This window comes from Pholcus phalangioides, unplaced genomic scaffold (assembly GCF_987345545.1).
Source record: "Pholcus phalangioides strain wild (caught in Gottingen) unplaced genomic scaffold, Ppha-v1.0 ptg000001l_1, whole genome shotgun sequence".
Lineage (NCBI taxonomy): Eukaryota > Metazoa > Arthropoda > Arachnida > Araneae > Pholcidae > Pholcus > Pholcus phalangioides.
Genome location: NW_028301594.1, coordinates 16142686 through 16160389, shown reverse-complemented (window position 1 = coordinate 16160389; position 17704 = coordinate 16142686). Strand labels below are relative to the sequence as shown.

Genomic DNA, 17704 nt, shown 5'->3' with positions numbered 1-17704 from the left:
CTCCCTTCTCCTGACTTGCGTCTTTATTAATGACATAAGCTGGGGTATCACTGTATGTATTTGCCTCTGGTATTCAATAGTTTTCTTTGCAAGAATCTCTAGCAATGTCTTGTGAAATAATCTGATAGCAAAACCCTGATAAAAATTATCTTTGAAATAAAAAATTTAATTTTCTATTAGGTGAGCATTTTGTGCATCCATATTATTGTAGCCCTGTGTATACAAATTTCATAGTTCTAAAAGTTTCATCAGTGATACAATCGTGAATGATATTTTTGAAAGAACTTTTAAGTTCTTAAATACTGAGTAATTGGACTTAATAACTGCTTTGACTATAAGACGTTATTCAAAAAAACTTGGTTGATACTACTATGTCAACTCGACTAAAATGATTTTAATCATATACCATAGGGGTAAACAAAAAAAATAAATAAATGTGTGTAAATGAATATAGCATGGTCCATTTGAGTGAGAATGATCAATTAAAAAGATATATCTAGCATATTTGGTAGAATTTGAGTTGAAACAAGGCCATGTACTCAAAGGATAAATGTTTAAGTTTTTTTAAATAAACATTAGAGCTTGTGGCACTTATGTTTATAAAGTATACATCAGTGATACGCCATTGTGGGTGATGCATCTGTCAGTGTTTCTCAATCTTTTTCTGCCGATGGCCCCCTTTGGACAATACTATGATCTGATGGCCTCCCGTCTACTCTCATCCAAGAGTGACAATCTTTCTACTTATCTAATTGAGTATAATCAACAAAAATTCTATAAATGAGATCGATCTCTGGAACCCTGGGCCAGGCACGAATCCAGAAGGTGAGTGATCATCCATCCCAAGAGCCAAACTATATGGGAAAAACAGAGTGATCGAAAGAACCTTCACAATAAATGAAACCTTCGGACACATCACCCTGGGCTAGAGTTCTGTGAGGGTTTTGTGCATGGCTGTTTCAACATCACGAGTCGTTGGGCAAATAAATGTTCTGGGAGGCTCCATTTTTAGCTGGAAGTAACAGTTTTTAGATTTATACACATTCAAAAATCATTTCAGTACCAGACTTCATGGTGCAGGCTCTGTGTCATGCCTCCATGGGTTAAGATTGCCTCGGTTCTATAGACTGCTCTGCAGGATTGTGCAAGTAGTCACATTTTTTCCAAAATATTTCACTTGAAAGTTTTATTTCTTCATGGCTCTCTGTGGGCCCCTTTAGAATATCCCTGGACCATAAGGAGGCCATATGGTTCCCATGTTGAGAACCACTATGCTAGAGAAATTTATATAGTTAGTATGTACTGACAGCTGTGTCCAGTTATCAATGCATGTACATTTATCTGCGTTTCTAAAAATAAAAACAATTTTTTTTAATTGTTAAAAAATTTAATTGGATGTGTAAAAAATATTTTACTTTTTAATTGTCCTCACCCAAATGGATCACAATTTTTTTTCATTTATGATATATTGTCTGAAATGACTTGTATACTGTTTGAAAAAAAAAGAATGGAAATTTTGTTTTTATATATTTGTCCACTATACTGTAATTTGTTCTTGCTATGGATATAGTGCTGAGGTTTTTTCCCCTCCCCTTTCTCTAAAAAAAATTTTCATGTGTGATGCTGTCTGTATTAACTTCATATTTCTTTTAATGTGTGACCCTGTAACCCTTTCCCCAGCTAAGTGTTTCTGCACACTATGTGTGTATGTTCTATTATAGTAGTTACTATTAGAGATTTAACTGTAAATATGAAGTTTTTGATACTCAAATTTGTGAAAAATGTCCTCTTAAATAAAAAAATATGACTTTTAATTTTGTTTTTGCTTGCTTGCTTTGTTTGCATTTGTTATTCAATAACTCCACACTCAAAATGTTTTTAGTAAATTTTCATTAAGAACTAAAAAATGAACTGTACAGTATTTCACTTTCATACTACAGCAAGTTTCAGGTAGATTTCTGAACGAAATGCATCTTGAAGTGCTTGCCTTGAATTTTCTACAAATTCTGCAATTCGCCTGCCATATTTTCCTATGATGATTCTCTGTAAAGGAAGAAAAAATACAAAATTATGGGTAAATGTCCTTCATTTTAAAGTATATACGAGGTTTGTTCAAAAAGTATCTGGTTATAATTTTCCGTATGTAAACCAATGAAGGTAGGGAAGCGTATGCTTGAATTTTTACCTGCCAGCAGACTGCAGATGAATAAGGAAGTCTAAGTGAGCGCCATCAAATTTGTTTTTGTCAAAATGGCAGGAAAACTTCAACAATGCTACTACATCAAATTTTGTGTGAAGCTTGGTGATTTCTCGGTGGAAACAATTCGCAAGATTCAACAAACCTTCAAAGATGAAGAAATGGGCACCACACTGATAAAGGAGTGGTACAACCGCTTCAAAAGTGGCTAAACATAGGTGGAGAGTGAAGCACATTCTGGTAGGCCCCGACATCCAAAAATGAGATCGTTATTGACCAAGTGAGGACCCTGGTGATGAAGGATCATTGAATCACAATCAGAAGTAATCATATATATCAGAAGTTCCATTGCTGGAAGTAATGTAATCAGAAATAATCATAATAAATCATTATAATTGCAGACAAGGCGATCATTAGCATTAGATCCGTTCATTCTATTTTGACTGACAATTTTGTCTTCAGGAGATGCAAAGTCATGGTGACCATCTTCTGTGACTGCAGTGGTGTGGTTCATCACAAGTACGCACAGCACAACCATCAACAAGAAGTACTATCAAGAGGTTCTGCATTGCAATTGGCAGCTCCATCACGATTACTGCAATAGCGTTCAAGTTTTTCCTGTCATTTTGTCAAAAAAAAAAAATTCAACAGAACTCGCACTTCCTCACTCCTCAGCGGTATGCCATGACTGGCAGCTTCTGCAGGCAGAAAACAATTCAAGCATGTGCATTGGGATTGCCTACAAGTGTGCACCAAACCAGTCTTCACTAGCTTTATTGGTTTAAATAAAATATAGTCAAAAGTCATGGTGAAAAAAAAAATTAATCTAAGTTTAACCACGTTAACCCTTAACTGGCATGGTATGATTGGATAGTTTTTGAAGAAACTATTTATGTTAGGATAACTTGATTATGCATAATCGCCAATTGTATCAGTAAGTTTGATAAATTTTCCTACATTTGTCACTCTCACCAGTAATTATGCCTTATTCCCATACAATTAACTTGAATCTATAAATTCCCTAAGTTGAAATTGTTTGACCAATGATCAGTTTGTTTTACATGCATGAATTTGTCAATAAGGGGGAGTAACGATATTTCAGCCTACTCCATTTATTGGGTCACTCCAATTACGGAATCATATTTTTGTTTTCCCCCAAGAGTGACTCCCTTAATGAGGTTTGACGATGACTACTACTACTTAACCATACGTGCACCTAGCATACATTCCTCTACAGAATTTCTAATGAATTGGTATGTGCATGAATGTTTTGTGGACTTAACATAGTTTGTTTCTGTGTAATGCTTCCATCAATTTTTCTAATTATGAGTGAAATGATTGAATAATTATACTGTAGCAGGCCTGTTGCTTTCTGTGGAGAGATTTTTTAACGGGGAGATCAGCTTGCATTTGCACCTCAAAGTTGGGAACCACAGAAAACCAACTTCAAAAGAGATTTGACTATAATTCAAGCAGTTAAAAAAATATATATAATATACAGAAACTTACCTTATAATGTGGTTTAGGGCATATAATATTTATTTCCATTCTTATGCATCCCAGACTATCCACATCCCAACTTTTGACAGCCTAGAAATTAATATTTCTTTGTAATGAGACTTATTAAATATAGAAAAAAACACAGTTTTTTATGCAAAACTGATACCATATTTTCCAATGTGCATATAATCATGTTTCTCTGTACAGATACATTGATCTACAAGTGTCTCCTAGAACGAACAATTCAAGTTAAGAGAAAAAAATGTTTATTGCAAATACTTACGAGTGAACATTCAACTAAGGAGCATGAAACATTTGGGAAGTCTCATTCTCAATTTTATTCACCATTTAAGCAGGTTGTTTAATTTGAACAAGTCAAAGCCAACATATTTGTAAGACTGCATGAATTCAGGTACTGTGTACTTCATTTATAATCTTGCGAAAGCAAAACCTCTTTTGTAATGCATAAAGTGTACCATATGAATTGATGTAATGCAGTCATAAATCCATTCCGAAATCCACATTCGTTTAATCAAAATTAAACTTCTCATAGGTTTCAATGAAAAACCGTTAAATTCATTCCAGGTGCAGTCCAAAATGTGAAGATAAATTTTATAAAATACTGAGAAGACAACGAAAAAGGTAAAACTGAGTGGAGCAGAACAGCTTGACAATTCGATGAATTCAAAGGATGAGATACTGAAGATATTTTTGTTATACATTATGTACACAACCGAATTAGATTTGTAGGTGTTCTCTTATGGGATGTAGTCATTTCATTTTTGTATCTCACATGCAGATGCAAAAGATAAGCTCCTATAATGTCCAGGCCACTCATTTTGGTGCTAAAAGTTTATCGTGTGCACTGAAAACATTCAAGTCTTATTTTTTAATGCATTTTTGCAAACTTTGGTGAATTCAAAGCACATCCACATCATTACCATCAAATACTCTGATCAGTTATTGAACAAGCATTTTTGCACTTCCATCTGACACCCAGAACACAGCGGGCAACATATTTAACATTTCTTGCGTAAGTTGTACTTTTTTGCTTAAATGACTTCATTTTTGTGATGTTTCCATGAATTATGAAATCATACAATACTAATTAAGTTATTTTGTCCTAACTGGTTATCACTTCCATTCTGCGAGAAAATTTCCCATGTGTTGGATGAGTACAGCGTTGTCTGTTTTATATTTTTAAGTATTTTTTCTCCTTCGCCTAAGAACCATTGCTTCAGAAATATTCATGCAAATTTTCAAGTCATTCTAAACAGTGGTTCTTATTTTACACAGTGTTTTGAAATCAAAACTTTGGTTGTAATCACCATGTGTATAGTATAAATTATTGCTAATTAATCTACATTAATTACACATCATTAAATACATTGTATTTACCTAGTTTTTATCACAGTTTTCAAAAAATAGTTTCCAAATTAAGCATATTAACCGTTTAAAGACCAAACTATAAACAAAATCACTTATTGTTTTGAAATTCGGAGTTCAAGGTCCTTTTGCATGCCTATACATAGATCAACTTTGAAGTTGATTCTACTTTGTAAAAATTTTTTCTTTGTTTTCCATAATGGTCCATTTATGGAACATTGGCACTTGGGGAAAGGTGAAAGTGGAAACTGGTATCGCTTATATTCTCACGATTTTTTATTTCTGGAATATAGTTATCACACGAAATTTTCTATTTTCTACTAAAAATTCAAATTTGCAATGCATACCAGTTTTTTTTAACATAATGTGTGCATAAAATTCAATTTTTTTCCAATGTCCATAATAAAAGAAGAGAAACATCTTTGATGGACCCGTTTTCCACATTGGTAGCATTTAGTGTTTTTCGACAAACTGCACCCCATTCTTGCATCACAGACACAATATAATGGCCATCAGATGACCTGGCATCTTTTTTCAGTTGACAATGTGGACCTGGATGAATAATTAACCCGTCCTTCATTCGTAGAAGGTTCATTATCACTTCTCTTCGGAATTACAAATACAAAACAAGATCAACTTCTCTCAACGTGCTATAATGGTCATATGGCAAATCTTTTCCAATGAAATCCAGAGCTGAGGTTTTGATTGGATTCTAGGAAGAATTTTTTTATCCCATACAATGATTTTTTTTCAGATTGCTCAAAACTGTCTTGTCTTTTCTTGAAATGTTCACATGAGTATTGCACTTTTTCTGCCCTACATCTTTTGAAGAACACGTTTTAGGAGTTTCATGGATTAAACAAGACCTGCATCATTTTCTATGAGTGAATTTCATTTGGTATCAGGGTCGCAACTAGATGCTTGGTCAGCTGGAGCAAGACCGCATTTTGGCATCCCCTTGTTATGTTGAAGGAGAGGTTAAAGGGTGGAATTAGCATCCTACTCTATCCTGCAGCCTGGCCCCCCCCCCCAGTTGCGACCTGGTTTGGAATAATAGATCATGATGCAAACTTTTAGGAGCAAATGCTCAATCTCGTTTCAATTGCATAATTGGAGACACTTAGAGAAGGTGATATCATGTTACAATTTACTAATGAATAACAATTTCACAATAAGAACAAAAAAGCTCAGAATTACCAGCTGTACACTATAAGGAATTTCTTGAGGCAAATCCTCCAATAGCACTTGTCTTACAGTCATTGTAGCTATTTCATATGGATGATTGTCTGTCACACTACTGCTGTGGTAAATCCACTCACCAGGTTTAGCGCTCGCAAGAAAATATTTCTATGAAAAAAAATTTCAATTACAGTAAAAAATAATCATGAAAATTACATTTTGTGAGAGAGCCTGGACAGGAGTTCAAAGAAAAAACTAACAATTTTTGGCTTCATTTGAAAAATTTTGACACGTTTTTACATTTTTTTTTTTAATTTCATCATTTTTTGTTATAATTAAAAAAAAAACTCTTGTGTTTTGGCATAAAAATTTTCAAAAAGAAAAGAAAAATATATTTTAGTACAATTCAGTAATCCAAAATTTAATGTAGAAATTTTGAGAATGGTTTCCATGCTGTTTTGACCAAGGGAACTCGGGCAAGCACCGTTTGGAAACACTGTCCGAGAAAAATCCATTACGATATTAAAGTAAATTTAATAAATTAATTGGGCTCGGGCAAAGAATAAGTGTAAAGTTGTACCAATGATGCAAAAATTGAGTGGGAAATTCTGTAAGTGGGAAGTCAATTCACGATTCTGAGGATCGAGTATTAATGCTTTGTATAATTTGAGAGATGCAGGGAAAATGATAATGCGTTCACCCGGAAAGTGAAAGGACGTGGGTTTGATTCCCCGCAGGGGCAGTTGAATTTTCTCTCTTTCCGAAATATATCTTCGCAACAGCCAGTTGTTAAAAACCTTCAAAATGATAATGGTCTTCGAATGAAGAAAATATTCTCGTGTAAAATACTTTTTAATTGAATTTAAAAACAATCATGAAAATTGCATTTTGTGAGAGGGCCCGATATGGGTTTAAACAAAAGTATATTGCATTATAGTCGATGCTCATTACTTTCCATACAACGAACTATCCTATATGTTTTCTTTTTGGTATAATGACTACTGGATGCACTGCCTGTTTTTGGTGGAACGATGGGGGAGGGGTCATTATAACGGTCTACTGTATCATTAATATGCTGTATACCAGCCAAATATACATAATACCATATAGATATTTTTTAGAAATGAATTGAAAAACAATATGACTTGTAAATAAAATTTTTAGATTAATCCAATATTTATCAATGATGCAGAAATAAGCCAAAAGTACAAATAAGTTGAAATATATAAGCACTCCAGTTTCATACTGAATTGGGATAATTATTAACAAACAGATTTGTCTTTTCTTCAACACATGTATTCGGTGCCATGTGTGGAAGGCAGGGTCAAAGTTAGGTTTGCGACCCATGCAAAATTGTACAGAGCTATAAATTTTTGATAGTGATACGGTGAAATTCCTATATAACGCTACCCACAGAACCAAAGAGAGAGAGAGAGAGGGGGGGGGTATTATTACGCAGGATTTATAGTTATCAGATGGAATATATCAATACTATGGGAAGTATGCCATAAATATTATCATGTCACCTGTATTTCAGGCAATTCTAATTTTTGAGGGTATCTTTTAAAAGTTATAGAAGTTTTATTGCTTATGTATCATTTAATGTTTTTCGGTTGAATTAGGCAAGAGGGCATAAGATATTTGATTGCACAGGGGGAAATAAGAGGCCTTAAATATGAGCCTGGTGGTTGGTAACACGGTGTGAAAGAAAAATATAGAATTACCCTTAAATCATCAACGCCTTCATCGCTAAGAGCAGAGACCCTAAACACTTCGTCAAAAAATGGCCAACCTCTGGCACCTTTGAAATGTTCGAGTCGTTCTTCAGATTTTTCTTGAGATGAGTTATTTTGATCAGTGTTGAGTAATAAATTTTCTGTCTTCTTTAAGATTTCTTCTAACTTGACTTTTTGTGTTTTCCTCTTTTTCACCTTGTCTATATCAGGAACAGGAAAACCGTTTAGTGCTCCCCTAGTCAAAGCCTTTATGATGCTGTACACTTCTAGCTTGTTTTTTTGTACATCTATCTGAGGGAAAAAAACCAAAAAGGAAAAAAAAAATTAATACTATTGAAAATCATTCAAACATTATTGTAGCATATATTCATAGAAACAATTTCGAATGATCAAAGGAATTATTGTTGAATATGCAATAATTGAGCTTTCAGAAAGCTCTTTCTAATGAAGTACAGTCATCCCTCAGTATTCGCAGAGGGTAGGTATTCCGAGGATAACAGAGTGAATAACCCACACCATAAGTTTTTGTTTATTCGATAATAACCCACACCATAAGCTTTTGTTTAGTCGGCCGCTCATTTATATCTACTTTATGTAACAGAATTGTGGGGGGGGGGGCATTCAGTGATTCTTGGTGATATTTTCTGAAAGAATAACATCATGTCTGTTTGCTGTTTTTTCTTTATTTTAGTAAATTTGTTAGAGTACAAAAACAAGGCTTTCTACACCAATTTTTCTACATGAGGATAATGTACCATAGATGAGTCTATCTCATGGAAAAAATCTATTCCCGATTTAAACTTATGAAGCCCTTGCTATGCTGCTCTTAATAAAATTGCCCTCCAATTCTCAATCTTTATTATCTTTATGGGTATAACTTCAGTTTCAGGAGCTTCAGTTCAGTCAACTCGATTAATACACTCTCTGTCAATTTCTGAATTGTGTTTTTAATTGTTCTCCAATTTCTTCTACATCCAGATCATTAAACCTTTCTCAATCCACCTGCTTTGCTAACATGAAAATATCTTTCATAATCTCTTTGGCTGGCTCAGAAGACATTTTCTGCATTTGCATCTTCTCTGATCACTTGCAGAATCATTGAGTAATGTGAATAGCAAATCTTAAGTGTTCACATAACTCCTTGATGAAAAAACTGAATGCCACAGGTCAAGTTAGAAGGCATGTAGAGGACTTCAACGCCATGGTGTTTACAGGTATTATCCTGATTCCAAAGAACTTTAAATAGCATGTCTGAACTGTCAAGGTGCCTCCAGAACAAAATACAGTTTAAATCAATCCAGGAAAAGTGTTTTAGTAGTTCAAGCTTTTCTATTGTCTCTACAAAATACTGGGAGATGACTTATTCTTTCCCTCAATGCTTACAGATTTAATAATGAAAGTTTTATATTCATTCAATCATTCAAAGTGAGCACAACTCTGGTCTATCGCCATGGGCAATTTACTACCAATCGAGTTGTGCAGGGAGTATGTGCATGTGTATGGGTACCTAACAGTCTGAGTACATTCTAGTGTAGTGTTTTTGAATCTTCAGTGCTGCCATCTATGAGTGAAATGCAATGATTGGATATTTGTACTGTTGTAGGCTGCCTGTTGCTCTCTGTGGCAAGCTTTTTTAATGGGAACATCAGCTTACATTTGCTCCCAAGTTGGGAACACAGAAAACAAACTTCAGCTGTCCACCACTGTGACTACGGTGGGGCTTGAACCAAGGAACTTGCAATGCAAGTCTATCTCCATGACCACTCGACCACCACAGTAGCAATGCTGGTTATATTATGCAAGTTAAGTAATAAAAAACTAGTATGACTTTTTTTATTGCACCTACAACAAAACAGCACTTTCTGTGTAAGAGACTTGTGGATCCAGGACATATAGTGGCAGGTAACTACAGCAATGGCTGGTCAGATTTTAGTTCTTATTTCTTGATGCCTTCGACTGTAATTTCATTGATGCCATAATAATGGGAAATCACAACAGTGACACTAACCTAACATTGGTATTGTTTGTTAGCTATCCCAAAGACAAAGCCCATTATGATAATGACATAATTTCATTATGTCAGTTCCTACCATGCAATTTAAGGCACAAAAATGTATTCATGTCAAAACTTGCAGCCGTGTCTATGACACATCCTACCCCAATTTTTTGTTATCTGTTGACAATAACCACTCCATGATTATCCTTTTGTTCCGACAATATTCATGAAGGATAATTTCAGCAACACTTGTTTTTGACCCCTGGGGGGAAAAACTTTGGATTTGATTGATAGAGATATTGTTCCCAAAAATTTAAGGGTAAAGTAGTAATCAAATTGTGTAACTGAAGTTGTAGGAATGAAATGCTTTTACATTAAAATGCATGTACATGAATAGGGGCAGAACTTTGGCATTGTCTACATATGCAATTGTTTAAACAGGGTTCCACTGTATTTATTAAAACTAGAGAAAGCTGTTATAGTAATAAATTTTCAGCTATTGAAACCTTTCATTCTAACATACTTTTACCATGATCCACTCTCACCTTATTCAAAACCAATATAGACTTTTTATCTTTGAAGTTGTTTAGAATTTCAAGTATATCTTCATTTATCCTCTTGTTTGTCCATTTGTTTGCTGCATCAACAACAACTGCAACTAAAAAATGAAAAAAAAAAAACTTTTAATCCAGTTTGAAAACTCAAATACTCTAATGGCTATTTTTAAAATAATAAAACATGATGGTTTCTCAAACTATAAAAAGTTTCGAATGAGAATGAATGAATACAAAAAAAAATATTGATATAATTCTAACAATTTTTCTTCTGCTTTGATAAACTAATCACCATTGCTAGTGTTGGGTGTTTTTTTAAGATAAATAAAATTAGTGAATGCTATTTGTCTCTGGAAGACACAGGGGCCATATAGAAATATAAATTTCGTAAGTTTCTCCGAAACAATGGGTTTTGACTTAAACAGCTTCTAGAATGATGTCAGGCAACATTTCAAATGATTTTTTTGTAATTGAATGTTTTATTTAAGATTAAGATATTTAGCTATTGGATCATGATGAAGGTGACTATTGTATATTAATTCAATTTCAAAAATTAAATTAAAAAAAAATTCATAAGATTTTATATTTAAATTCTTTTAATAAAGTTATTCTTTAATATAATTAAATTCTTTTACATTCTTCATTTTAAAATTCATGAATTTATATACAGTGCGTTTTTAAATAAACTGACAGTACTCAGGGCCACCTATAGCTTGATCTAATAACTGAATGACATCAAATTTGGTAGGAGGGGCTAATGACTACATGGGAAGAAGGATTCTTGTAGAAAAAAAATTTAATTCTGATGTTCCGATACAGGAAAATGTGGTGCTGTGCAGTGTAAAAAGGAGTTACAAAGAACAGATAAATAAATAATGAGAAAGACGAAATTGTAGTAAAACATCACACTTTATTCATCTAATTCACTTCTCTGGCAAGGACATCTACCACTTTCAATGTCACCACTATTTTTGTAGATCACACTTTGCATCCTTTGCACAACACTCTCTACAGTTCAACAAAACATATAAGAAATGTTCATCACAGTCCAAATCACTTAACAAAAGTAAGGGTCATTTTTCGCAAGATTCTAATAACTGTCAGTTTAATTACAAACGTGGATATGCATCTACACACACACACACACAAACACACACACAAATGATCTACTTACATTACTATTTAATCAAGGAAGCAAAAATTATTTTTTTACATATTGATACAGCTAATGCCATTCGTGTCTACTAAGAACGATTAAAACCTAGCTCATAGCAACTCACTCACTATGTTATAATAGAGTAGGCTGAAGGTTGCACGGTTTAATGATTTTTGTAGGTGATGGAAGCTAATAATGATGATATTACAACCCCTAATTACAAAAATAATTTAAAAAAATAAACAAAGAAATTGGTAAAAAATTTGAGAAATTAGCCAGAACAATAGCAAATACAATGTGCAATGAATGATTTTTTGGGCGAAGTGAAAAAACACAGTGAAATTTAAAAAAATAAAAACTCACTCAAATCTGCTTCCCGAACCGACTCCTCTGGATCTATAACTAAAGACACTTCCAGTTTGTGTCTGAAGGAAAGATAGAGATGAAGAAATTAATTTTTTTTTTGAGTTAGTGATGAATTATAAATTTTAAGAAATAGTCAACAACAAAATAAAAATAAATTTTATAATTTTTATGATAGTTGTTCTTGACATGTGAGGAATCCAAGTTAGAAATGCAAAAAAATCACTAAATATTTACAAAAATACAAGCAAATATTTGACTAACAAGCATAAAACACAAAAATATTTAATAAAATAATACTTTGGACTAGTAGTGCACTGTATTTATCCTTCAGGCAAGCATTTCTCACCCAGTAATTCATGGACCAGAAGTGTTCTGCAAAGATGGAAAAGTAGTCAGCAAGCCATGGGCAGAGATACTGAGTTGTCATTGTAGGGCAGGCATCTTCAACCCGGTGCTCTATGAAGCACACAAAGTGCTTGCTGCTTGTGTCCGATTTTGTGCTTGCAAGCACTTGATCGATGTTTCAATTAAACATCCTGTACAAATTGCATTCAAGGATTGAAATCATCTGGATTTCATGCATTCATGTGTCAAACTTGCAGTGAGGGTGCTCTTCTTTTTTATGATGGGTACAGGCAGTGCTCGTGACTAGAAAAAGGTTGAAGACCTCTGTTGTAGGGCAATATTCCCCAGCATCAATAATGTAGCTGACTGATTCAATGTACATATAAGTACTGATATCATTGTCATCACAGAATTTCAGTGCTATTGCTGAGTTTCTTTTCCCAAAAAGCACAGTGAAATATGACTTGGAACCAAACATACAGTGAAACTACGCGAAACAGAATGTCACGAGACTGAAGTAATATTTTGTTTTACACAAATTTCTGTTTTAGGAAGGGTGCACATTAAAGTGCCATCAGATAGACTACTATCTTTTGATTCCATTCAGGACAGGTTTCACATATTTAGAGAAAGATGTACTCTCCACTTTTTAATACAAGATATACTAAAAAAACTGGCTATTTATGTAGAAATAGATTTTTGGAAAAATTTCATCTCTGCCACTACCGGGACTCAAACCCAAGTCCCTCGAATGCAAGTTGAGTGCTCTACCACCTAAGCTATAGTGACGGATAGAACATTTCTCTTTTGGAGTACACATATATGCTTAGTTGGTAGTGCACTATAAGTAGTTGGTCATCACATACATATATATCTTAGTTGGTAGAGCACTCGACCGGCATTCGAGGAAGGACCCTGGTAGCGACAGAGATGAAATTTGTAACAGGTTTCCCTTTTATAAGTTGTATGAAGAAAAAACTGGTTGTATGAAGAAAACTGGTTTTCCTCTGGTATCAAGTGAACAAAAGTGTTTTTTTTTTTTTTTTTTTTGTTCTTGTACATTATAAGTCAGAAGGTTATTGATTTTGTTACTGGTTTTCCTCTTGGGAAAACCAGTAACAAAATCAATAACCTTCTGACTTATAATGTACAAGAACAAAAAAAAAAAAAAAAAAAACCACTTTTGTTCACTTGATACCAGTTTTCAAAACTTCTCATGAAAAGACAAATGAGGGGACTTCTCATGAATACAAAATTAAATAGTTTCATCAATAATGATATTGATTTTTTTGGGGTGAAATATACTTACTTTTTGCTATGCTCTGGAGAGATAAAACCTGGAGTGTCAAGAAAAACCTAAAAGACATGTGTTCAGGAACATTAGACATCACAATGAATATCATGCATTTAAATAACATTTTTCAAACAGTTCAATATTAAAAATTTCACTAAGTTTAAAAAAAATTGCATTCATGATTATTCAACAAAAAACTAATAGAATTTTGACACAGATATCTTTGACTGACAAAGTGTAAGAAACAGGGATCTTCAACCTTTTGTTCTCGAATCATGATTACACCAGCCTCATGTGCATATCAAGGGGTATGCAAACCTCCAACACATTTCAAGGGAGTATAGGTATCCTTCACTTTATGAGATCAATTGGTTCCACAAAATAGTCATGTGAGACAAAATCATGTTAAGTGAGTTGAATTTAACATGGGAAAGATAGGGATGGGGGGGTTTCTTCAGAAGGATTAAAAAAATTTGAACCTAACGCATAGGAACTTTTTTTAATGAAATATTTAAATTTATGAATAAATCCAGTGAATTTAGCGAATATGAATGAATTAAATGAATACTTTTAATGTCTTCACCACTTTGATTCTAGTGAAAGTGGATGTTTTCTTTCCTAAAGAGCTTGGTATGATAGGATGATAACTTTTTTTAATGAAACAGTCGAGATTTGGTTGACAAGCAGCATTTTCCGTCTCCTTATAAAAACTTTAGTAGCAAAGCCAGAGAATTCCACAAACATAAAAATCCTAATTTCACTGGAAGCACTTTCTTTGATTAAATTTCTCATGGCATTGCCAATGTTGTTCATCAGTGAGATCTGGGGAGGTGTGTCTGAGAATTTCTCTCATATTTGCCTCAGCTACATCAAATTAAACAGATTTCATCATCAAAGGATTTAACTATGTTATATCTTCAATTTGCGAGCTCATTTTCAGGATTAAAGTTAAACTCAAAGTTAAATTTTGCAGGTTAGAAGTCCTAAAATCAACTTTTAAAAATCGTGTTAGAGTGAAATTGTGTAAAGAGAGGGATACCTCTACTTGGAGTGTGAAAAAACAGGAACTATTGCTTTAAAGCAAACCAGGTTGAAGATATCAGGAATAAGTGAATGAGCTAAAAAAAATGTATATATTTGTCCTCAAAATTAAGTTTCATTGGAATGAGAACAGATCATACAATTTGTTTTTCATCCTCCACAAAAATAGCAGCAACTTTCTTACGGGTGGTATGAACTTTCTTAGATACAGCACAAACCTGGAAAATAAAATAAAATTATAACCAGAAATATACTTTTGCATACATTTCAGTGATTAATGAAATCATGAACTAATTATCTGAGTTAAAAAGTTCAGGATATATTTAATCTGGTGAAAGAATTTCATGCATTTTCTACAATGAAAGTTATAACGGAGAATGAATAAACTCTCTTACCTTCCATCTGACGAGTGCATTCGTCAACGTTGTTTTTTTTTTTATTTGTTTTGTTTTTTTTCTTTTTGATTTCTCTATATTTTTTTTTTTATTTTTTGTTTTTTTTTTATTTTTTTTTTTCCAACATTTGGCTCACCTAGAATGGATACTTTCAAAATATGTGGATTTAAAGGCAGTTGTGGTTTTGCACGTTTTCTTGCTTTATATTCACCTAAAAAAAGTATAGCAATAATACTCATCAGCATAGTATCATATAATTCTAAATAAAATAAAAATCATGATGCAGTATCATTATCTTCATGTACACTAAGATTTTTATAACAACACTAAAGAAGCTGTGTAAAACAAATTACAGTGAAATCTCACTACACAACGATACTCAATAAATCCCTCTACAACAATATTTTTTCTTGCCCTGCAGAGTATCGTTACATAAAGATTTTACTGTACATTCGGGAACCAGCCTACAGCTCAACAGAGTTCAAACTCGGAACAGATGTAATCCTTTTTTTCTTATGGTGATGTTTTGAATCAGGTATCATTGTTTTTTCTTTCAATGAAATTATTTTTTCTTGTGGTATGAGGACTTCATGCTTTTTGATCTGAGAATACTTTAAAGAAAATATCGGGAATGGTTTTCCCAGAAATGTGATATAGATGTATGCAAATGCTATAGGCCTACCGATCATGAAGTCTGAAATGTAATTTCCTTTAATGGTTACAGATATATCATAATCCACATGAAAATTTTTGTTTTTAAAATTGAACTATAAAAAACACAGCATATATTCATATTCTAGACTTACTGATACTATTAGGCAGTCCTTTCCTGATGTACAAGCTTTCAGAATCTTCAGAATTTAGAGAACCATCTATAACATCATTATGAGATCCATCTGGATGGATGCTACAGAAACTACGTGCTAGTTCTGTAAAATTAACAATAGTGAAATTAGGAAAAAAACAACAACATATAATTAGCAATAGAATTGTAAATTCACTATGGAAGGGCCTTCCAAAAGCTCCAAGGGCTCCGCCATAATGTGTAGTGCTTCCACTATTTCTGACATAGATTGGTTTGTTTTTGTAGTTTTCATGTCTATAACATTTCCCAAACTTTTGTGGCGAAGATATTACTCTACAAGCTTGAGGATTGTATCCTCCAAACCACTTCACCATTCTATATTACAGTTAATGGGAGAAGATAATGGTGTGTAAACAGGTTCACGCTCAAGATCAAAATAAACTTCCACACAAGAAAAAGTGAAATGCCCTCTCCAAATAAGAAGCCTCACCCATTGATGCAAATGCATAGGTCTACTTCACCGAAAAAATAGAATCGGGTTTATTTACTTTCCAAATAAATCACTGGTTCACTACATCACTAGACAATTAAATGCCATGAAAATGGCCATCAACGTCTGTACACATTTTAAAGTACAGTACTCTTGATAATCTGGCCCATCCAGTAATTAGGCATTTTCTAGACAGGTTTCTTCACACAGAATAGTAGAACATGTCACTCTCGAGCATTGAAGAGGACATGTCACTGTATGTCTGTGCACAGAAATTTATATTATTTAAATGGACTTTTTCAAATGACTTCCAGTAATCTGGAGTGTTCGATAACCTGACATACCTTGTCTGACATGTGCTGGATTAGTGAAGGTCTACTGTACCTGGCAACTTAAAATTTAGCTAGCCACTAAATCACTTGACATGTGTAAATGGGATTGAAGTGTTGTTGGCGTAAGTGGCACAACGGATTGATCAAACGATACCCAGGGCAAAGGAAGCAATTGCCCCTGCTCCCCACAACTAGGGTTGAAGATGTTCATCATTTGTCTGATTTTAATTTTTGGGCCTGGGCAAATGCCTCTTAAGTCAATGCACAAATCCTGCACAGAGTGTTCGGCAAGTCAATTGAACCTCGGTAAATTTATTTATCAAAAGCTTGCTTTAATAATTAAATTTACTAAATTAAGACATTTCCGCTACACAACAAATATCACAATTATTAATAAAGCTAAATACAGTAAAACCTCTCTTCTGCGGACACCAGTGGGACAAAAAAAAAGTTCATCCGTAAAAAAGAGGTGACAGTTATATATATAGTCAGGGGTTTGAAATACATACATTGATTATAAAAGGGGAAATCATTATTCGGCCGTAAAAGATGGGGTGTCCTTAAAGAGGGGTTTTACTGCATATTTTTTCCCAAAGAGTTTCCCTCCTTACTTTTTGTAATATCAGAACTAACACGACGTAAAAACACGCTCAAAATCATTTCTTTCATAATCATCCACAAGTGATTACAAAATTATATAATTGAAAATAAAATCTACATGAGGAAATCGAAATTAAGAGCCGTAAAAGCACGCATTTATACGACAATCCACACATCTACAATCAATCATCAATGATCAAACATGTGTGTTTGTTTACAATTTCACCATTATTGTTTATTGGGACCACTGGATAGTTTTTAGAACTTTGGCTTTTCATCTCATACTGAGAAAAAAAAAAAAAAATCAAATAGTTTAATATTTTCTAATATCG

General features: G+C 33.5%; 1 protein-coding gene across 1 annotated transcript; it reads right to left on the bottom strand.

Annotated features, from left to right (window-relative positions):
• Positions 1-1873: 1873 nt before the first annotated feature.
• On the bottom strand, positions 1874-17609 carry LOC149089956 (GTPase Era, mitochondrial). The gene is made up of 12 exons (XM_089231389.1): positions 17384-17609; positions 15952-16074; positions 15266-15356; positions 15146-15182; positions 14891-14968; positions 13725-13771; positions 12068-12129; positions 10540-10652; positions 7987-8289; positions 6281-6430; positions 3707-3787; positions 1874-2043 (listed from the first exon to the last, which is right to left on the bottom strand). The coding sequence occupies exons 1-12, from the start codon at positions 17445-17447 to the stop codon at positions 1930-1932; spliced, it is 1263 nt and encodes a 420-aa protein (XP_089087515.1). The 5' UTR covers positions 17448-17609; the 3' UTR covers positions 1874-1929.
• Between the last annotated feature and the right edge of the window lie 95 nt (positions 17610-17704).